The sequence below is a fragment of the Raphanus sativus genome, chromosome 6 (genome assembly GCF_000801105.2).
Source record: "Raphanus sativus cultivar WK10039 chromosome 6, ASM80110v3, whole genome shotgun sequence".
In the NCBI taxonomy this organism is placed as follows: domain Eukaryota; kingdom Viridiplantae; phylum Streptophyta; class Magnoliopsida; order Brassicales; family Brassicaceae; genus Raphanus; species Raphanus sativus.
Window position 1 is genome coordinate 29,772,567 of NC_079516.1, and position 22,676 is coordinate 29,795,242.

General features: G+C 44.4%; 1 protein-coding gene and 1 non-coding gene across 2 annotated transcripts; one reads left to right on the forward strand and one right to left on the reverse strand.

Moving 5' to 3' along the window:
• The first annotated feature begins 12,010 nt into the window (after positions 1 to 12,010).
• Positions 12,011 to 12,117, forward strand: LOC130497240 (small nucleolar RNA R71). The gene has a single exon (XR_008936248.1). It is a non-coding gene; the product is annotated as a small nucleolar RNA R71 (small nucleolar RNA).
• Positions 12,118 to 17,765: 5,648 nt separating this feature from the next.
• Positions 17,766 to 18,735, reverse strand: LOC130495723 (uncharacterized). The gene is made up of 3 exons (XM_056987214.1): positions 18,491 to 18,735; positions 17,981 to 18,440; positions 17,766 to 17,891 (listed from the first exon to the last, which is right to left on the reverse strand). Exons 1-3 carry the CDS (start codon positions 18,733 to 18,735, stop codon positions 17,766 to 17,768), a joined length of 831 nt encoding a protein of 276 aa, XP_056843194.1.
• Between the last annotated feature and the right edge of the window lie 3,941 nt (positions 18,736 to 22,676).

Consider the following 22,676-nt stretch of genomic DNA (forward strand, 5'->3'; position numbering starts at 1 on the left):
ATAGCGACCGAGCTTCGTATGATCCCTTGGTTGTTCCGTGATTGCCAAGCCCCATCCTCGTGGTTTAACGATCTTTTGTTACCTCCGATGATCGTGTTTTAACGAGAACATCGTTTAGTCGCGGAACCTTTTGCAAGGAGACAATTTTTAAGAAATCGTTGATTTAAGAAATCATTGATTTAAGAAATCGTTTATTTAAGAAATCGTTGTTTTAAGAAATCATTTTTTTAAAACAATATTTTCCTGTAAGTTTTTCGTATAAGTTTTCCTTTCTTGAAAACGTAGAAATTCTTAAGTTAATATTTTTTCTACGAATGTTTTGATACTAACTTCGTCGTCAACACGAACCATTGGAGCTTGTTTCGACGCTACAGACAAATCTATTCAAGAATTTTATCGTAAAAATTAGTTTAAGTAATTTTAACGAGAATTATCTTTTTCGAGGAATATTTTCTAACGTTAATTTCGTTGTGGCCATTTTTGACCCCAACAGTTAGCCCCCAGCCCGTTAGAACCGTGGATCGTAGATGCGAGGTTCTAGCATGCGATAAGACAAGTTAGTCAAGTTAGGCGGAATGAACGGTTGAAAATGTCCGTTGAATGTTGTACGTTCATTCTAAGAAGAGTGGAATCTTATAAGATTGGGGTTGCGCTTGATAAAAGCTGCCTACGTACCCTTTGTGAAAAAGGGATCAAGCCATTCGTAGTTCGTCTTGGAGTTTAAGATCCTTATGACCTGTTTTCCAGCAAGACTTTGTCGTCTAGTTATGTGTAGTATAGTGAATTTCGAGCATGTTCCTGTCGATGGTATTTCGTATTGGACCTTTAGCGGCCGCAAGAGTAGCCTCGGAGGCTTTTTACTTTGGCCAAGTTTGGCCTGTAAAAAATATTTTGCTCAAGTCTATAAAATCGTGGTTTTTATAAATCAAGAGAACTTCCGTTTATCGAAGTTAGAGGGACAGGGCCTGAGTTGTCGTCTCATTCCTGCCTCTCAGATGATCACCGTACCCATCGATTGTACAAAGAGAGATTTTTCGCGGTTTACTGATTTACGCGAAGGTTCGTGAAACGGATAGACTTAAGTGAAGAGACAGGTTTTGGGATCTCGTATCGGGTGTTGATACTATGTCTGTGAGATGTTAAGTACCAGCAAGGCTGGGTTTAGGGCAAGACCTAGGTTTACTCTCGGACTGAGGCTTTGCGATGACAAATCGGCTTTCGTTTTGCCTGTTTGCGCTTTTAACCTGACTCGTACCGTTTTAAAATCCGCGAAGTGTTATCAGCTTATATGATTTGTCTGGGTACGAATCGAGCTACTTCCTTTACGAAGCGCTAGAAGAAATTTCGGTTTTCTTGTATAGCGCGCTATGTTATTCTTGTCGGATGTAAGGGAGCCTACCCTTAGGTGGCTTGTCTGTTTATGACGTTAGAGTTCGTTTGTTGTGATCAGCAACAACGATATGATACCGTTTTGAAGGTGTGTTACAGTTTAGAGTTCCTGAGACGAGAATTTCGTCTGGAATGTTTTGAGGAAAAAATATCCTTCGAGCGTTAGCGACGTCTCGCAGTGCCGAAGGTTGAGTTTTCCTTGTGTGGCACTTCGTGTTTCAAATGTTCGCGGGCTTGGAGGTGTTTTGCGATTGTTCGCAGCCAAAAACTGTTGTTTTAGTTTTGGCGCTGAATTTTTTGATTTTTGATTGAGGAACTAGGACCGAAGGGTCGCGTAAATTTGTTTCCAGGGAAATAGGGTCTTCCTTCACTGTGCTTCGTGAAGTGTTGGCCTCCCGAGCGATTTATTTTGTGTATTTTTAAGAATGACTCGTATAGCTCTAGGAGCTTTGTTACGAGTGTTTCTTTTTATGCCGCGTTTTATGGGGCGTATAGAACTTTTTTTTGGGGGGGGGCGTATAGAACTTAATCGATTGATGATAAGTTTAAATCTTCCGTTAACCATATGGTTGTTAGGACTAAATTTCGTTACAAAGAATTCATCGTATGATTTCCGATTCTAGGTTATACAACAAACTGCTTGCATAATAGTCACTTGGCGTTTCACGACAGATCGTGGATTGTCGTTTAGCCGTTAGCCGTTAAGCGGTTGGAGCAGTGGTCGCTCAGTAGTTTTGGATTGGCATGGAGGCTAGGTGCAGCCATATAGCGAGGGAAATTGTTGGTAAAGGATCGTCGTAGAATATGTGCGGATTCGGTTGCAGGGTCATTTCCTGCTTGGACGTAGCCGAGGGTAGTAAAAGCAGGAATCAGCAACCTTATGGAGCAAAAATTATCTACGACTGATATCCGTTGGATCCGTTATTTTATTTTACGAAAGAAAACGGGTTAACTGTTCTTTCGAAGGTTTTTATTTCTTTAGGAAGCATGACGAGTGTGCCTTAGAATGCGTGGCGATCGTTTCTCGATTTTTCGAGAGACTAGATCGGTTTGCATGCTCTGCCTCGAAAGTCAAGGAACAATGGAACAAGACTGGAAAATTTGCCTAAGACTTAGCTTGCTAGACTATCCACCTAGGTTCTAGTTCCCTAAATTCTACGGCAGTTTTCAAGACGTTTTCGTTCCTTTCCTACCAAAAAATTAAAACCTTGACAGAATTTTTAGTCGGACGTACCTTAGTCTCATTGATGATTGTAGATTGCCCCTTCTTCCTTCTTCTTCTCCTATTTTCTTCTGACTTTATCGAAAGTTTATTATGCGTTTAGGAATGGCCACTTTCGATTCAACGTCAAAGGACTTCGAAAAGTCAGTTACCGAATTTCATATGAATTGGTTTTCGATGAAATTCTGACGAGAATATCGGAATGAGGAAGGGATATCAATGTCCAAGTTCGTCCTCGTTTCTTCGTATCTCTTGTTTTCCGAAATTGACCAGGTGCGCTTTGTATATTGTTGAAAAGTCTATCAAACGTTATGAATAGATGTTTTCAACTCAACGTGGCAGAATCTGGTAAAATCACATCGTGTTTTATGCATCGAAGGAATTTTACGAAATCGTTGAACCAAAGGGAGGAGAAGCAGACAAAGAGGGGCGTTTTGGAAAGACGGGTCAATGGACAAGGCGTCACTCGAGTGAGGCTCTCAGTTCGTCAGGCTGTGAGCGAACTGGTCATGTTCCAGATTCGATATTGTTTGGCTTTATGAATGATGTTTCGTAAAATATGGCCGAGCCTGATCTTACGGAAGCTGTGAGCGAACTGGTCATGTTCCACAACTGTTGCCGAGTTAATTTTACAGGAAGTCGTTTCGTAAAATTGTTGTCGAGTTTAGTTGTACAAAATCTTTCTCGTGAAATATTGTCGAGTATAATTTTACGAAGTGTTCCGTAAAATGTTATCGAACTCTTAATATCAGAAATCCTTGCTGCGGTGAGGCGTAATTTTGGCGACTAAACTTAATCATAATCTTTCTCGTTTCCGTAGGATTGACCTGAAGGAATTTTGAGTAATTTTTCGAAAGTAAGCTTAGTAGACAACAGTCGAGAGTCCGCAACGAGCGAAATCTTAGGTGTCAGAAAACGTCTTAGCAGTGAGGGATATGATCTCTCGTTTTGGCTTTGTTTAGTCTTCGTTAACCGTTTTGAGTTTTGAGTGATTTTATAGAAATCACTCCATTTTTTTCGAAACTGGTTGAGAAGGATGGCGAGCTGGTCGGGACAGAGTCGAGACAAACCACATTCACAACGGGAGTTGCTCGAAAGAGTTGTTTGGAGGAAGTACGGTAATGGTATCGGTCTTCCGAATGAATCCCAATTCCTCGTATTGTTAAGATAATTGGTGTTTTAGAATAACCGTAATCGTTTTATACGATGAATTGCAATCCATTCGTTAGCCGGACCTTCCGAATTTTTTCCGTAACTTTCCCGATCGTTCTGATCGAATAAAATGGGGGTTTTAGATTCACGGTTTTAAGAATTTGCACTACGTGGCTTCGAGCGAGGATGCAAAACGTGATTGGACTAGTGTCGGGATGGTTTCACGAGGAATCGGCCGCACTTGCTGAACGACCCGCAGCCCGGTGCCCAGGACCGTGACGTCGGCCTGGCCGCCCGGCGCCCGCCCACTTGTTTTTGTCGTAAAATCTCAACGGAAACTCCGATTGAGACGAAACGAAAAGCGTTTCGAAGAGGAATCAAAGGAGAACACAAAGTAGGACTCCTTTGAGGCCGGACAGGTCGCTATAGCGATTGTGGATGTCATCTCGGTCGCTATAGCGAGTAGAAGGGAGCCAAGACGAGTCCAACTATTTTCGTCGTAAAATCTCAACAAAAACTCCGATTGAGACGAAACAAAAAGCGTTTCGAAGAGGAATCAAAGGAGAACACAAAGGAGGACTCATTTGTGGCCTGACAGGTCGCTATAGCGAGTGTGGATGTCATCTCGGTCGCTATAGCGAGTGGAAGGAGCCAACACGAGTCCAACTTGTTTTCGTCGTAAAATCTCAACAAAAACTCCGATTGAGACGAAACAAAAAGCGTTTCGAAGAGGAATCAAAGGAGAACACAAAGGAGGACTCATTTGAGGCCTGACAGGTCGCTATAGCGAGTGTGGATGTCATCTCGGTCGCTATAGCGAGTGGAAGGGAGGCAAGACGATTCCAACTCGTTTTGGTCGTAAAATCTCAACGAAAATTTCGATTGAGACGAAACGAAAGGGGTTTCGAAGAGGAATCAAAGGAGAACACAAAAGAGAACTCCTTTGAGGCCTGACAGGTTTCTATAGCGAGTGTGGATGTAATCTCGGTCGCTACAGCGAGTGGAGAGGAGCCAAGACGAGTCCAAATTGTTTTCGTCGTAAAATCTCAACGAAAACTCCGATTGAGACGAAACGAAAGGCGTTTCGAAGAGAATTCAAAGGAGAACGCAGAGGATGATTCATCTTGGGGCTGGGTCGCTATAGCGACCAATCTTGGCTTGCTATAGCGACCAAACTTGTCTCGGTGCTCGGTCGCTATAGCGACCGAGCTTGTCTTCGGGCTTGGTCGCTATAGCGACCGAGCTTGTCTTTGAGTTTAACTTTCTGCGAGTAACCTAGGATTTTTCCGCAGTTATTGGGGGAGCGAGTTTACTTTTCCGAAACATTTTCGGAGAAATCGTCTTGGTCGAAACCTTATGCGCCGAAATTTCTCCAACTCGGTAATAAGAAGAATTTCACGGGGTTGGAAAGAATTTATCGTTGCCCTTTGTGTTTGGAGGGAAAAATCACGAGCTCGATTTAGTGCTCTTTCTGTGATGGAAGGAAAACAATAAATTTTATTTCGAATTCGTGTAAGAGCGTCACGAGCATTACAAGAGATTATAAGAGCTTTAGCCGCAAGTGCTGTCAGCGAGTTATTTAGCTTTAGCGACCTAAAACCTTAAACCTAGTTGAGTCGCAGCTCGATAACAAAATACGAAAAAGATGCGGAACCTGTTTTTGATTGATTTCGGACTGAACCTTATGAAAGGCAGTCTACATACCCCTTTCGAGGATCAAGCCGAACGTAGTTCAATTGATACATCTGGACAAGAGATTGAACTGCCTGGACGAGTTCGTCTAGTAATTGAGTGTCAGTCATAGAAACCGAACTTGTCGAGAATAAAGCCTAAGTTTCTAAGTGAAGTGAATTGTGAGTCTAAAAGAGTTCTCCTCTATGCCTCTCGCCTTGAGCTCCTTATATACTCCCTCCTAGGTCGGTTTACGCTTCCCTCTTTTGCCCTTAAGCCATCATAATCCGAAAAATGGAAATATTCCATTTTTCCAATCTTCATGATTATCTGCGGAAAGTTTCCATTTATCCGCGGAAACTGATGTTTATCCTCCAAGCATAAACCGTCATAAGATTTATGGGATTTTAAGAAATCGTAAGTGGGCCTCGAATCAAGTTTAGGACCCTTTGGGCCGTCTTTTGATTTGAGACGTTTGTTACGATTTCTCCGATAAAGTTAAGTTTCCGTGGTTTCATTGTAAACCGAATGGACGATCTCATTTGATCGAGAAATCAAGAAATGGTTAGTCGTGGCTTGCGGAGGATTGTTATAAGGATAGTCGAGAGTGCATAGTTTTACGTCGTATCGTCGTTTCAGAAGACTTTGGACGTTTCGGAAAATGGTTGATGCATGTATGCTCGGTCTCTATAGCGACCGAGCTTGTGTCTGAGCTCGGTCGCTATAGCGACCGAGCTTGTGTATGAGTTCGGTCGCTATGGCGACCGAGCTGCGTATGATCCCTTGGTTGTTCCGTGATTGCCAAGCCGCATTCTCGTGGTTTAACGATCATTTGTTACCTCCGATGATCATGTTTTAACGAGAACGTCATTTAGTCGCGGAACCTTTTGCAAGGAGACGATTTTTAAGAAATCGTTGATTTAAGAAATCGTTGATTTAAGAAATCGTTGATTTAAGAAATCGTTGTTTTAAGAAATCGTTGATTTCTTAAATCGTTGATTAAGAAATTGTTGTTTTAAGAAATTGTTGTTTTAAAACAAGATTTTCGCGCAAGTTTTTTCGTATAAGTTTTCCTTTCTTGAAAACGTTGAAATTCTTAAGTAAATAAGTTTTTACGAATGTTTTGATACTAACTTCGTCGTCAACACGAACCATTGGAGCTTGTTTCGACGCTGCGGACAAATCTATTCAAGAATTTTATCGTAAAAATTAGTTTAAGTAATTTTTACGAGAATTATCTTTTTCGAGGAATATTTTCGAACGTTAATTTCGTTGTGACCGTTTTTGACCCCAACAGAGGTCCTTGAACCTGGAGGTTTTTTCTCGAACCATAAGGTTCTTATTAGACCCGAAGGTCGTTAGTCAGACTCGGAAGTCCTTGATAAACCCGTAGTTTACTTTTCGAACCTGGAGGTTCTTTATAGACCCGAAGGTCGTTGATAAACCCTGAGGTTGTATCGAACCCTGAGGCTCTTTTATAGACCTGGAGGCCGTATCGAATCCGGAGGTTCTTTATAGATCCGGAGGCTATATTGAACCCGAGGTTCTTTATAGGGCCGGAGGTCGTATTGAACCCAAAGGTTCTTTATAGAGAACATATTATGCTCCCTTTGGGTGGGCCACTACCGATCATGAAATTAAGGATCCGCACTCTGCCACCCGGAGGTATAGACCACTCTCGTGATCATTGATACACTAAAAATGAATCCTTGCTACTGCCAAGCTAACAGTTGCAATTGTAGTATTTGAGATTCAAATCCAGAGGACCAGTCTACACTCTAGTTCTATGAGTTCCGAAATCAAGCTAAGAAGAAGATAATAATTTGGTTTTGAAAGAGACAATAGTTAACAAATAAAAACACGAGATTGATTCAATTTAACAAGGAGCTAGCCTAGGGTATTTCATTGGGTGTTGAATTGAAGCCAAACAATTATTCAAGCGCGATGAAGTGCTTTCTAGAACTCGGATCACTCAGCTGGAACACTCAACTGTCGTGGCAGTAATCGCTTTGCAGATCGATCTCACCACCTAACTGTCGTTGGGATGAGGATCGATTGCAAGCCTTAGAGAACAGGTCCGATCAGTTCGCTTACTAGCCTAATATCTACTTTCTCTGATTAGAGATATTAAGCTCATTCAATACATGTCAAGTTATCTCCTAAGCGGTTAACTAGGTGATGAACTATGGATCTAACATCAAGTGATCAGGTTAATGAAAGCAGTAAGAACAGTATGAATGAAGAACAGTTTAGAATCGCTTATCTATGTTTAGCTCATGTCTCAACACCCTAAAAACCCAAGGCGAGCAAGGCTACTACTCGATCATGATGCAGAGAATCTAAGACATAAATCCTGAAATAAATTGGATAAGAACAGAGTAGCAAACAATAGGGTTCAGATGATCTTCTCTATGAGAGGATGGATTCTTCTCCCTTACAAGTTGCAGATCGCAAATTCAGTGTTCTCTTGTAAAAACTAGCGTAAGAAAATAATAAAATGATAGATGGCGTTTTTATATGGAGGCGCCAATGAGTAGAAAAGAGATATTAGGGCAACAGGGCTTTAATTTCCGAAATAGGAGTTTCCATATTCGTCGGGAACAATCTCCGGATCACTCGTCTGCTTGTTCCGCTTGAGAGAGAACAGTCTCGGGACTGTTCTACTTGAGTGTTCTCCGCAGGATTGCTCCAAAAGGACATATTTTCTTCATGCACCTTCTCTTCTCTCTTCTACCAACTCCAGACCTGTAAAAGATCAAAAAAGGACTAGACTGACACAAATTAGTGACTTGAAACAAATGAAAATATATATACAATGATGTGAAAAACACCATATATCAATTCCCCCAGACTTAGATCCTTGTTTGTCCTCGAACAAGGCAAGTACCAAGAACAGGGAGAAAGGTTTGAAAGAGTGGGAACTTGCTTATTCTCAGCAACCATACTCTTACCACAAATCTCTGAACCATACAAGCTGTAGATTAGGACCTCACACACTTACTGAGAACCCCCTGATCGCTGTTCGAAGATCGGCTCCTTACTCTACATCTCAACCTGAAAAGGCAACACTTTCGAGACAAAACTCCTTGTGTTCAATTAAGATCAGCGTGAGCTTCTTGTCACAGGCTCTACTCAGTGAGAACGGGCTAGGTATAGAACAGGCTAACTTTTATGGTGGAGTTCAAGAGTGTTTAGGGGTTACCAAGAGCGGATGCAGGATATCGCACAAAATGGTCGTGAGAGGACGGCTCCATTGAGGTCCACAGTCCTTACTCATCTCTGCTAATCGGACTGCTCTCCGATAGATCGATCATAGGACTGCTCTGCACGATTCAACTTCCCCTTTCAAAACACTTCACTGAAACCACCATCACTTTCTCAACTTCCCCAGTGGCATGCATCATGGATTCTTCCCCTTCTCGTCACCAGTATAACAAAGCAAAAACAAAAACTTTTTTCTTATACATATATACGGAAATACAAGATGCTGGGGTGACGAGTAAGGAGGTAACAAGTGATGTACATGATGCCACTGGTGATTCATCCTGGTTCGTGCTAGCTTCTTACTTCTTTCATTGTTCTCTCTGGTATCGGAACAGGCACTCTGGTTGTTCTCTTGTCTGCACTGATTGTTCCGCCTTCTTCCACTGTGTGAGCATTGATGAGTAAGAACTGCGTCGATCCTTTCCTCTCCGACCTTTTTGCACATATCTGCACAAAAAGTACTAGAAAAGCAAATGCATGAGGGTGGAACAAAATGCCAGGGTTCAAGGTGGGAACTAACTAAAGATGAGCTAGCCACTCAGGAACAACAAGAGGGATAAAATCGGATAAGAAGTCCTGAGTGTAGTTCTCATTCTACCCTGATTTAGTGCCCATGACAAGAAGAATTAAAGTCCATATTAGGTTCAGATAAAGTGGAGTTAAGTCTGCCAACGTAACCTGATCGGTATAGAACTTCTGGAGTGTCAAATGATATAAGTTAGGGTTTCCAGGTACATGTGTGGGTCTTTCATCACTGCTAAGGTCACTGAATAAGAAGATTAAAGCACGAGGTGGTTAAAAGAGCATCACAAAATAAGGTCCTGATTCCCACAAAAGTTTTGACTGACTCGATCCTAAAAACTGACTCGATAAAAACATAAAAATGACACAAGGACTGACTCAAAAAGCACACAAGCGAATATAGTACAATCGCTCCCCCAGACTTAGTTCACACCATCCCTGGTTGTGAAAATAAATCAGAGGAAGCTGAAACACACCAAATAGAAGCAAATAACATAAAAAATAAATAGTTCAGATGGATAAGACAAAGGGATAGAAATAGTCCTTTCGGACTCAGTCTGAATCGCCGCTACCAGAGTGACCAGCTGTCCTCCTGTTCCTCGGCGGTCTCTCTCCTCCAGTGGATGTTCCGGCTTATTCCTTGCCTAGGCGCCTCATGGTCTGCGGTGTGCGTTCCTCTTGGCCTCCAATGCAGCCGCCTGTTATCGCCCTGAGTATCCTCTTCATGAGGCTGTTGTTCTTCTTCTGGGACTCAACCATCCAGCGTCTGTAGGTGTGATCATCAGTCACATCGGTGAAGTCCTCCAGGTCGTACTCACCATCAGCCGGTGGAGTCACATGCTCCACATCATCCATATCATCATCATCGTTCTGAACCGGCGAACGTGGATCATCGCAGAGGTGCTCTGTGTCGAGCGAGAACACAATGTTCTCGAGACATAAGAAGTCTGTGAACCCAGGCATAGGGAGCTTGCAGTACAGAGGGTTCCCTTCTTTGTCTTGGAACTTGTAGGTGTTCTCGTCGCGCAAGATGTGGCATGCGATCAGGTAAGGAGTATCAATGTACTCCATCTCAGAGACAACCTTGTAGGAGCTGAGGTTGATGTTGAAGCGCTGGAACAAGGGAGTGAGCAGACTGCCGGAACGATCCTTCTTGTCATCGGTACAAATCAAGGTGTCTCTGTGCTCAGCAAACATGGAGATGAGATGAAACCCTGGGTTGGTCTTGACTTCCTGGATCGGGGTTATGTTCTCTCTGCGCATCTCGTCCTCAAGTCCTGTGTAGAGAACCTGGAGCTCTCCATTCGTGATCTTGGAGGTGTACTCCTTCGCGAACAAGACGTTGGACACGATCTTGGCGATGACCAGAACAACGAAATCGGCAAGGGACCAGTGTGTTCCCAACCAAAACTTGAAGATCTTCAAGGATCCCAACTGGAGATTTCACAGATTGATCAGCAAATACTAGGGACATCCTGGTAGGCTTGAAATCCGTGTATCCAAGGCGCTTAGCCACATAATAGGGCATGAGGTTTATGCTTGACCCTAGATCGACCAGTGAGCATGAGAAGATTGTTCTCCCAATCTGAACCGAGAGGACAAATTTTCCCGGATCACCCAGTTTCGTGATCCTTTTGTTCTGGAGCACTGCACTGCACTCCTTAGAGACAATCATGAACTCGCTGTCATCAGATATCTTCCCAGAGATCAGTCCCTTCACAAAGTTACGCATGGATGGTATCATCTGGATTAAACTCATCAAAGGAAGCTTGACAGTTAGGTCTTCCAGCATCTTCCTGCACTTCATCTCCTCCTTATCCTTGCGTGTAACCTTAGCCGGAACAAGGTAGAGTACTTTTGGTACATACTGTCGAGCAGGGAAAGGTGCTGCAGTCGGTGGAACAACCCCAGCGGGTCGCTCTGCATCAGTCGGAACAGTCTCAGTAGGTTGTTCTGCCTCTTCCTCATCTGTGGGTACAGCTTCAGGCGGTTGATCCGACTCCTTCTGCTTCCCTTTCTCAGCTGATGTGAATCTTCTGCGGTCCAGATCAGGCAGTTGTTTTCCACTCCTTAGACGCACTGCATTGCACTCCTTGGGGTTCTTATCTGTTTTTCCAGGGAGAGTTCCTTGCTGTCTCTTCACACTCTCTGCAGTCTGAGCAATCTGAATATCCATCTGTCTCATATGGCTTGAGACATTGTAATACTTGGCACTCAGGTCATTGAACATATGATTCATCCTGATGTTGATGTTGTTGGTGACCTGGTTCAGTGCTTTTCCCTGGATCTGCTGACCTTGGAGCAGTTGGCTCATCATATTTGTGAGGCTCTTCATATCATCATGTGGAGCAGTCTGAGCCGGTTGTGCAGCCTGCTGATTAACCGGCTGTTTCTGGCTGTGGAACTGGGCATTCTGAGCTGGGCTGAGGACAAAGGTTCTTCCCTGATTGCCATAAGGCCTTTGGTATCCACTGTTCTGACCCTGATTGCCTTGAGCATTATCGTCGGGTTTAGGGTTTGGGTGATAGTTCTTGAACTGCCATCCTTGCCCATTCACCTGGTTCTGATTGCTCTTAATCAGCTGATCAACCTTGGTAGAGAGCTCATCAATCTTGCTGTTATCAACGCTGTTCACCTTCTGAGTGCGATCAGTCTCGCGGTTATTATCAGTTGAGCTTGAGGCCATGTTCTCAATCAATGCGAAGGCACCTTGAGTGGACTGGCTCATGAAGTCTCCATTACTGGCCGAGTTCAAAGCGTTCATGTACTCCCAGGAGGTAGTCTTCCTCAAAACCGTGATGTGGGTACTCTCTACGGTAGACATTGAATCGCTCCCATGCATCGCAGAACAGCTCGTCTACTAGCTGTTTGAAGGTCGCGATCTTCTGTCTCAGAGCTGCCATCTTCGATTTCGTGTAGAAGTGACTCAAGAAAGCAGATCGGACTTGTTCCCAAGTGGTGAATGATCCAGTAGGTAGGGAATCTAGCCAGTGAAAAGCTTTCCCATCGAGAGAGAAAGGGAACATAGTACACTTGATGTAATCGGGTGGTACTCCATTCGCTTTAGTGAAACCACACATCTTCTCAAAGTGTTCGATGTGGTCCATCGGTATCTCAGCAGGAAGTCCATTGAAGATCTTATCTTTGCACCAGACTTATCAAGGCTGGCTTGATCTCAAAGTCTTGCCTAGTGCACGGTGGAGGGTTGATGGCAGATCGCGTAGCAGGCAGATTACGCAGTAAGTTTCTCTGGCCAATCTGAACAACCTCCTCGGTTGGTTCTTCTGATTCGCAGCATTCAGAGCAGCTTACTCGGCAGAAGCTTGCTGCACTTGGATCGTTTGCTGCATCTGCTGTTGCATGAGTGCAAACGCAGCAGTGAGATCATCCTGGCGATCACCCATGTTGGTGTTCGTAGATCTCGGCTGTTGACGGTTCTGTCGTTCCAATCTCGCTATTTCTTCGTTGGTAAGCTGATGCAATGGTCCTTGTGCGTTGCTCCGAGTATGTCTACTGGTCATGCACCTGGATCATCAGCTGAAACAAAGAAATAAACACGAGTTAGATATCTTAGAGTAGATATGAAACCAAAAATTATAGGTAACAAATCTGGTTCTCCCCGGCAACGGCGCCAAAACTTGATACACTAAAAATAAATTCTTGCTACTGCCAAGCTAACAGTTGCAATTGTAGTATTTGAGATTCAAATCCAGAGGACCAGTCTACACTCTAGTTCTATGAGTTCCGAAATCAAGCTAAGAAGAAGATAATAATTTGGTTTTGAAAGATACAATAGTTAACAAGTAAAAACACGAGATTGATTCAATTTAACAAGGAGCTAGCCTAGGATATTTCATTGGGTGTTGAATTGGAGCCAAACAATTATTCAAGCGCGATGAAGTGCTTTCTAGAACTCGGATCACTCAGCTGGAACACTCCACTGTCGTGGCAGTGATCGCTTTGCAGATCGATCTCACCACCTAACTGTCGTTGGGATGACGATCGATTGCAAGCCTTAGAGAACAGGTCCGATCAGTTCACTTACTACCCTAGTATCTACTTTCGCTGATTAGGGATATTAAGCTCATTCAATACATGTCAAGTTATCTCCTAAGCGGTTAACTAGGTGATGAACTAGGGATCTAACATCAAGTGATCAGGTTAATGAAAGCAGTAAGAACAGTATGAATGAAGAACAGTTTAGAATCGCTTATCTATGTTTAGCTCATGTCTCCACACCCTAAAAACCCAAGGCGAGCAAGGCTACTACTCGATTATGATGCAGAGAATCTAAGACATAAATCCTGAAATAAATTGCATAAGAACAGAGTAGAAACCAACAGGGTTCAGATGATCTTCTCTATGAGAGGATGGATTCTTCTCTCTTACAAGTTGCAGATCGCAAATTCAGTGTTCTCGTGTAAAAACTAGCGTAAGAAAATAATCAAATGATAGATGGCGTTTTTATATGGAGGCGCCAATGAGTAGAAAAGAGATTAGGGCAACATGGCTTTAATTTCCGAAATAGGAGTTTCCATATTCGTCGGGAACAATCTCCGGATCACTCCGTCTGCTTGTTCCGCTTGAGAGAGAACAGTCTCGGGACTGTTCTACTTGAGTGATCTCCGCAGGATTGCTCCAAAAGGACATCTTTTCTTCATGCACCTTCTCTTCTCTCTTCTACCAACTCCAGACCTGTAAAAGGTCAAAAAGGACTAGACTAACATGAATTAGTGACTTGAAACAAACGAAAACATATATACAATAATGTGAAAAACACCATATATCAATCATCAATGCTGCACTCTACCTTTCTGCAGAAAGTTCACTCTCAGACTTAACGGCACTGGCGTGGGCCTACCCCTCGAGGCGACGTCACGCCAGATGCACTACTTTCCACTTCTGGATAAGCATTTATTTTGAGGTGCTTCCCGGGTTTTATCACTATTTTCTCCCTATATCAGCCGTCAGCATCTGATTACAATACTTTTCAGTTTTACGTCATGCCCCCTGCATTGTATGTAGCTCGTGGCGTCTTAATGCAGGTTTTGGGTAGTACTAGTACGTGTGGTCCCGACGTAAGTTTTTGGCTCGTGGCCTTTACGCAGGGACGGAGGTGTAGACAGCGTAATAGGGTTGATCAGACCCCTTCCTTGTATGCCATACACCCAATGTGAATAATATCACGAATACATATGGTTCGCCAGGATCGGAGGTCCCTTGGGGCCTGATCCAGCTAGTATGCCCCTTTAAGTACAGTGAGTTCATGTAACCCTTTTAGCCATAACTAATAATGCATTTTATAAGCTTAGTCCGGAGACGTTATCACATACATAGGAGTAGGAAACCAGTGTACTTAAATATATATTAGTAGTAATAGTAGAAAGCTTGATCCCGAGACCTTACTTTAGAAGTGATAGAATTTGAGATGCAGGGCGTTCCAGCAGTTAGGTTGAACCTTGCCGTTACTGTCTTGCAGCTTATAGGCTCCTGCCCTCTGCACCTCGATTACCTTGTAAGGACCCTCCCATCCGGGGGGAGTTTTCTGGCTGATTTGTCCCTGGTATGGTCGCAGACTCGCCTTAGGACCCCATCTCCTTTCTGGAAGGTCATGGATCTGACCTTCTTGTTGTAGCTCCTAGCTACTTTCAGTTGATAGAACGCGTTTTAAGGCGGGCGGCCTCTTTTTTTCATCGAGTAGGTCCAGACTCAGGGACATTAGCTCGTCGTTCTCCTCTTGGGAGAGGAATTCAGAGACCGTGGTCTTGACATATACCTCTGTGGGTATCACTGATTCTGCACTGTAGACGAGTGAGAAAGGAGTTTCTTGGTTGGCAGTCTTCGGGGTAGTCCGATAGGCCCAGAATACTCCGTGTAGCTCTTATGCCCATCGCCCATGGGCGTCTTCCAGGCGCTTCTTGAGCATGTTCACCACTGTCTTGTTGGTGGATTCTGCTTGTCCGTTTGACTGGATGTCGTGGTGCTGAATATGAGAGCTTGATATTCCAGTCCTTGCAAAACTTTCTGAAGTTGTGACTTGTGAACTGGGGTCCGTTGTCGGTGACAATTTCATGAGGGGTTATGAAGCGTGTGATCACGTTTTTCCATAGGAACTTCCTGATTTGGAGATCTGTTATCTTTGCTAGTGCTTCAATTCTACCCATGTTGTGAAATGGTCAGTCACCACTAGGAGGAAGACCTTCTGCCCCGATGCCATTGGGAATTTCCCTACGATATCCACGCCCCACTTCCGGAAGGGTCATGGGGAGCTCAGAGATTTGAGGTTCTCATGTGGAAGGTTAGAGACCGGTGCATACTTTTGTCATTGATCGCAAAGTTTAGCCTGTTTAAGGGCGTCTCCCGCCATGGTTGGCCAATAGTAACCGGCCCTTCTAGCTTTGAGTACCAAACCGCTGGAGTGAGAACTGCATTCTCCTTCGTGGAGCTCTTCTAGGATTCTAGCAGCTTCTCTTGGGGTGAGACAACGTAGGTAGGGTCCAGAGAAGGACCTTCTGTATAATTTCCCTTCGGAGAGGCAATACTTGGCTGCTTGCCTCCTTATCTTTCGGATTTCGTCTCGATCTGCAGGTAGGGTATCATGCCTGAAGTAGTCGATGATGGGGGTCATCCAGGTTTCGCCTTCGTCTACAACGGATACTTCTTCGAGCTCTACCTCTTTCTTCGTTGTGGGCCATTGGAACACTAGTAGTGGAATGCTCATATGACTCGTGGTCTCTAGGGCGGAACCTAGATTAGCTAAAGCGTCGGCCTAGGAATTTTGTTCCCTAGGGATCTGAGTAAGCTTGCAGCTTCGGGATTGTCGAGTAAATGTTTAGCCACTGACATGTACCTGACCATACTCGGACCTTTGGCCTAGTAATCTCCTTGGACCTGGCTTATGATTAGCTGTGAGTCGCTGAACACTTGGATGTCTTCTACTCCCATCTGCTTAGTAAGTGTCAGTCCTGCTATTAGAGCCTCGTATTCAGCTTCGTTGTTTGTCGCCTTGAAGTTGCATCGTATGTCTCTTGAGGCTGATTCTCCTGTAGGGGAGATCAAGAGTAGGCCTACGCATGTGCCCCTTACGTTACTGGAACTGTCGACATATAGGGACCATTCGCCTTTTTCTCCTTCGCAATCGCGAAGCTTCACTTCCTGCTCCTGGGCTGGAAGTATAGCAGGAGAGAATTCGGCTACGAAGCCAACTAGAACTTGCGACTTAATGGCCGTAGCTGGTTGGAATATCATGTCGTATTCCCCTAGCTCTATGGCTCATTTAGCGAGTCGTCCGGACACTTCTGGTTTGTGAAGAACTTCTTTGATAGGGAAAGAGGTAACTACCATGACTTGGTGAGCCTCAAAGTAGGGGCGTAGCTTTCGGGCCGCTGTGACCAGTGTAAGGGCTAGCTTCTCAAGGTGACTATAGCGAGTCTCCGCATCTAGTGGCGACTTGCTTACATAGTAGATAGGATGTTGTTTCCTTCCCTTTTCTTTCACAAGAATCGCGCTAAATGCGTGTTCCGACACTGCCAGATAAAGTAATAGGACCTCTCCATCCAGGGATTTTGAGAGGAGAGGTGGAGTAGTGAGGTAGGCCTTGAGGTCAGAAAGGGCTAGCTCACAGTTATTTTTCCACTGGAAATCTTTGTGATCCTTCAAGGCCTCGAAGAAGGTGTGTGACTTGTCAGACAGCCTAGAGATGAACCTACTCAGTGCGGCCATCCTACCTGTTAGCCTTTGGACCTCCTTTACATTACGAGTGGAAGGTATCACTTGAATGGCCCTTATCTGTTTTGGGTTGGCTTCAATGCCCCTGTGGGTGACTATTTACCTAAGAAATTTCCCGGAGCTGACCCCAAACGAGCATTTCGAAGGGTTGAGCTTCATGTTATACCTCCTGAGGGTGGTGAACGCCTGTTGAAGATGTGAGATATGATCTTAGCATCTAGGGACTTCACCAGCATGTCATCGATGTAAACTTCCATAGTTTGCCCGATCTGATCGGCGAACATCATGTTGACGAGCCTTTGGTAAGTAGATCCGGCATTTTTCAACCCAAACGGCATGACTTTGTAGCAGTAGATGCCCATATACGTCATGAACGAAGTCCTCTCTTGATCCTCTGGATGCATAAGGATCTGGTTGTACCCGGAGAATGCATCCTTGAAGCTCATTAGTTGGTGACCGGCGGTTGCATCGACTAGCTTATTGATATGAGGCAAGGGGAATGGGTCCTTAGGACATGATTTATTAAGGTCCGTGAAGTCAATAAGGACTCTCCACTTCCCATTCTTCTTCCTTATGACCACTACGTTAGTTAGCCATTCCGGATACGACACCTCTCATATGAACCCGGTGTCGAGTAGGTTCTTGACCTCCTCGTTGATGATTTCATTCCTCTCAGGGACAAACTTTCTCCTTTTCTGTCAAACGGGGGGATGTAGGGGATCCACTTGCAGCTTGTGCATGATGATATCAGGGTCAATTCCTGACATGTCTTCGTGGGACCAAGTGAAGCAATTGGAGTTAGATCGTAGTAAGTCGATCAATCTCCGCCTAGTCCTTCGGCGAGCTTAGAACCAATCTTCAGGTTCCGCTCCGGGTTCCCTTCTGCCAAGAGCACTTCATCCATCTCCTCCACTTTCATCTCTTCCGTATGTAGGGCCATAAGCTTTTTTTGTAATTGTTATAAGACATGGGTCTTCCCCCTAAGGTAGTCTGATAGCAGGACCTAGAATTTTCTTGATCTCCATTGATCGCCTTAATGCCCCAGGGGGTCGGAAACTTGATCAACTGATGGAGAGTGGAAGGTATGGCTCCCATATCGTGGATCCAGGGTCTTCCTAGTATCACATTGTAGGAGGAAGGACAGTCGACGACTAGGAACTTTGTAGCCTGGTTTATCCCTTCGGCGTATACCGGGAGGAGGACTTCCCCAAGGCTCTGCTTCACCTCTCCGCTGAAGCCTATGAGAGGGGTCGCCTTTCTCGTTAGCACCTTAGGTTCCAGCCCTAGATCGGCGTAGGCCGACTGGAAGATGATGTTGATGGAACTCCCATTGTCCACCAGTATTCGCTTAACCAAGCAGTTTGCTATGGTAAGTGAAATGGCGAGGGCGTCATGGTGAGGGGTTAGGACCTTCTCCTGCTCCTTCACGGTAAAACTAATCTCGTCCGTTCCTAGGAGTAGACGCTTAGGACCTTCGGCCTCTTGACCGTTTCTGGCATTGCGAGTGCTTCTCTTGGCAGCCGCACTACTGATTCCACTTACTTCCGATCTGCCGGGGCTGCTTCGGTAGGAAGACCATGGCCTTCCTTCTTTAAGAGGTTCCTGGCCTTATTTGAGAGGAATTCCCTCAGGTGGCCTCTCTTGATAAGCTCGTTGACCTCTATCTTTAGGGCTATGGAGTCCTCCGTGTTGTGGCCGTGATCACAATAGAAATCACACCACCGTTTAGGATTCCGGTTGAAATCCGAGGCCTTCATCTTTGGGGGCCATTTGACTTGTTGGCCCATTTGTTGTAGGATGCCGACCAGTTCCGGCTTTGATATTGAAAGATGTGAGATATTGGGCCATGTAGACACTGCCATTCCTTCGGATCTGGCCAAGGCACGGTTTTGGTACCTGCCCCTGCCTGGATTGCTTGTCTCTTTCGTAGGCCTAGGATGGAAGCCTTCGTCGCGATCATTCCTCTCTGGCTTGGAGGTCTTTTAATCCTGCTTCTGGTAGGCTTTGGCCCTGCTTGCGACTTTTTCTTCCCACCTTACTTGAGCCCAGGCGCGAGACAAGACATCTTCCATGGTCCTACACTTATACTTGGTCAGCTCTTTGTAAAGATCTTCTTCTGGGAATACACCTCTTTTAAAGGCTGAGATGGCCGTATCCACGTTGCACTCGGGTATGACCACCTTCTCTTGATTGAAGCGCGCAATATAGGCCGGCAATGGTTCAGTCGCATGCTGGAAAATCTCGTAAAGGTCATCCGATTTTCTCTCCAGATTACGGCTACTGGCGAATTGCTCCACAAACTTATCGCTAAGGGCTGCGAAAGACCTAATGGATCTAGTAGGGAGGTTGATGTACCATTGAAGAGCAGGACCGGTCAGGGTTGACCCAAATCTTTTGCACATGGTAGCTTCCCTTGCTTCTCTAGGGATCGCTACGGCCAGCATTTGTTGCTTGTACTGAGCAACATGGTTATCTGGGTCACCAGTGCCTTCATACATCTTTATGTTCGGGAAGGAGAACTTGTGCGGCATCTCCACCGAGGCGATCTCCTCCACGAATGGCGTGTCGGGGTAGGACCCGAGATTGCTTCTCCGGGTAAGGGGAGCTACCCCTGGAAGCCTTTCCACCATAGTTTGGATGGTTCCAAACTTTTCGGAGACCACCCTTTCAAGGTAGGCGGCTAGTGCAGGATCCGAGATCGCGGGATCGTCGGGTGAGTACTCCTCGTCTTCCATATCAGAATCATTGTCTACTTGTACTCGGGTTTCGTCATGAGCAGTCACCCGGCCTTCGGGTTCGCTATCCGTGGCGGCAGATCGTCGGGGTGCTCCACCATCGTCTCGGGCGTGCTGAGTGAAGCCATAGGTCGGACCTTAGTGCGAAACCTCTTTCACTTGTGGCTAGTTTCACTGAGGGCTTGATTCTCTTGTCGGAGGACAAGGTTTTCGGCCTCGATAGCTTCTAGTTTTTCGGCGCTTTGCTGCAGTTGCTTGGAGTGTTCTCCAAGTTGATCTTGTAGGGTTTGAACTTCTTGGAGAAGTTCTGGACCTCCAGACGTCGTCTCTTGAGCTTTTTAAAGGTCGGTGATTTGACTCTAAAGGGTTTCGAGCCGGTTGAGGAGCTCGAGTTCTCTTGGGGTAGTCTCGGATTGATTATTACCACCTTCTGGTGTCATCGTCACGTAGTTGGATTACTCCTCTCCTCTAGCGCCAAACTGTTATGGTATTTTTGTGTAGGGTCATTTTAGTACTACGGAAGACTAGAAGATATGAGTCAAAAGTAAGAAATCGAAGCTAGAAAAGATGTTTTATTGAGTGTTTGATTTGGGACTACAACGTTGGTGTATAAATCCTAGTTCTAGTCGCCTAAACTCTAATCTCTTAGCCTCTGAAGTCGATCTTTTGTTCTAGGGTTTGGGCTCTCCTTTTATAGATGTAGATGTCGGCTTGAAGTAGGGCGAACTCTTCCATAATAAGCAAAATGGAAGTTTCCCCTTAGGTGGAAAACTTCTATTTTGCTTCAAGGATCGGTCTGATAGAAGGGGTTGGACCGATAGCAGGGATTGGACCCTGGTTCCTTCTCAAGTAAGAGTCTGGAAGTTGAGGGCCTATCCAGAAGCTAGACGAAACTAGTGCCTGGATATTTTCCCCAACAACAATCAAAGAAGTGTGGTTCATTTTTGATGGTGTTCCCATCCGTGAATTTGAGCCCATCGAAGAAATTAAAGAAGTGTGGTTCATTGTCGACAGTTTTCCCATCCGTTAGTGAAGGAAGGGCACAAGGGATCGAAGAGAAAGGGAAGAAAGGAAGCCGGAGTTGTTTCCTGTTTTGTTGATGTTTCATGTCTGATTATTTTACAAAACTCTATGTTTCTCAGTTGGTAGAAGTTTTAAACTACTATTTTGTTGATGTTACAATTACAGTTACAATTTCAATTTCAAATTCATTTTCGGGATGTTGCAAATTCATGTTATCCTGAACCACAAATAAAGAAACGAAAGTTTGGAATTTTACAAGTCTTGGACAACCACAAAATAAATACTTGTAAGCATATCCGCCGAAGCAAAGAAACAGAAAACAAATAGGATTGAAGCTCTAAGTTCCGACAATACAAAACACTTAAACATGTTCCGACAATCCAAAACACTTAAAGATAGAATTCTTCAAACATTCTAACAATCTCACCTTCATATTCGTCATCCACTGTCTCTTTGTTCTCGAAATTGCTTTTCATTTCTGAGATGGTTTGAGTTAACTGCTCAATCACTCTAGTTTTCTCCCGGATCTCATCACGGGTGTCAAGCAAAGCTTGTTTTTGCCAATTTGTACCTTCCTCTTCATCAAACCAAGACAAGTAATTGCATCCATTGGGAAAACGCTGACAGCCATGAAATCGTCAAAATTGTTATACTCACCGGGAAGCCACAAATACAGAATCTAATTTCGCCTCCTCATCGACAATCCCGAAGCTACTTCCATCTTCACTTTCTCCATCTTCATCATTCCATCTTCACTTTTTGTATCTGAGAAGAAGAGAAGAGAGGGAGGGAGAGGAACAGAGGGAAGAAAGGAATTTCGGGAAGATATCAAAAGGTGACAAGAGAGAAGGACAAGAGAAGAGAGATGTAATACGTGGGGTCGGTAGATTCAGGAATTAGACCAGTTTGACTCACGAAATTGGAAGAGAGAGATGTTGTGTGGTCGAGATGAGAACAAGTGTTTGGATAAGATATTTAAACAGATGTTAGTTATACTGAAGATACATGTGTGTTTTTAGTTATACCGAAGAAATTTGATCTTAGTTATACCGAAGATACTGGTATGTTTTTAGTTATACCGAAGATACTAATCCTAATGTCATTATAAAACAAAGTTACATAGGTTCCAGTTAGATAACAAGTGGAAATAACAAGATGATATTACAAAACGAGTTTGAAGCATACAACATAACAAGATAAGAACAAGCATACAACATAATAAGATTAGAGCAAGTCTTAAAACAACCACAAAAGAAGACTTGTAAGCTCCACCGAATAAACAACAAACAGGAATACCAGTTTCGACCAACAACCATGATCCAAATCAGACATGAACAACATAATTTAAAGATTCGACATCTCACGGATGGGTTAAACGCCTGAGATGGTCCTTGAGCGCAGCTATCTCTGCTGCCATTTCATTGCAACGCGTCAATAAACCCTTAACCTCATCCTCGATCGCGAAGACCTATGGTTGATAGAAGTGGAGTCCATCGTCATGCACATAAAAATCAAATCAAAACCATAAACAATCAAATTGAAACAATAAACAATCAAATCGAAACCTGAATTGATAGGGAAGCACCTCAAACTTGTCGCAGGTGAAGAATTCTTTCCAGGCAGAGTATCAAACTTTTTTCCATAGAAACCTCGTCGACCATTCTTCCCCCATAAGGACACCTGTTCGGGATCCCGTAATGGGCGTCGTTGATGAACATCCGCATGCGTCTTCTCTCTTCGCTGCCTTCATCATCATGTACTCCTCGTCTGGATGTGTCATAGTAGGTCTGGAGGGAGAGAGAGAGAGAGAGAGAGAGAGAGAGAGAGAGAGAGAGAGAGAGAGAGAGAGAGAGAGAGAGAGAGAGAGAGAGAGAGAGAGAGAGAGAGAGAGAGAGAGAGAGCATTGATTATTTTGTGTGATTAGATTGGAGATACGGAAAAATTTTTCTTTCTTTATTGTTTAGGCGCCA

Bases quoted from the DNA above. Each gene is read 5' to 3' on its own strand.
- LOC130495723 (XM_056987214.1), bottom strand. From the start codon at position 18,735: ATGGGCCAACAAGTCAAATGGCCCCCAAAGATGAAGGCCTCGGATTTC. The intron at 18,441-18,490 runs GTAAGTGGAATC...TCGCAATGCCAG, and splicing joins GCAGCCCCGGCAGATCGGAA to AAACGGTCAAGAGGCCGAAG. The intron at 17,892-17,980 runs GCGATCAATGGA...TTACAAAAAAAG, and splicing joins CGACCCCCTGGGGCATTAAG to CTTATGGCCCTACATACGGA.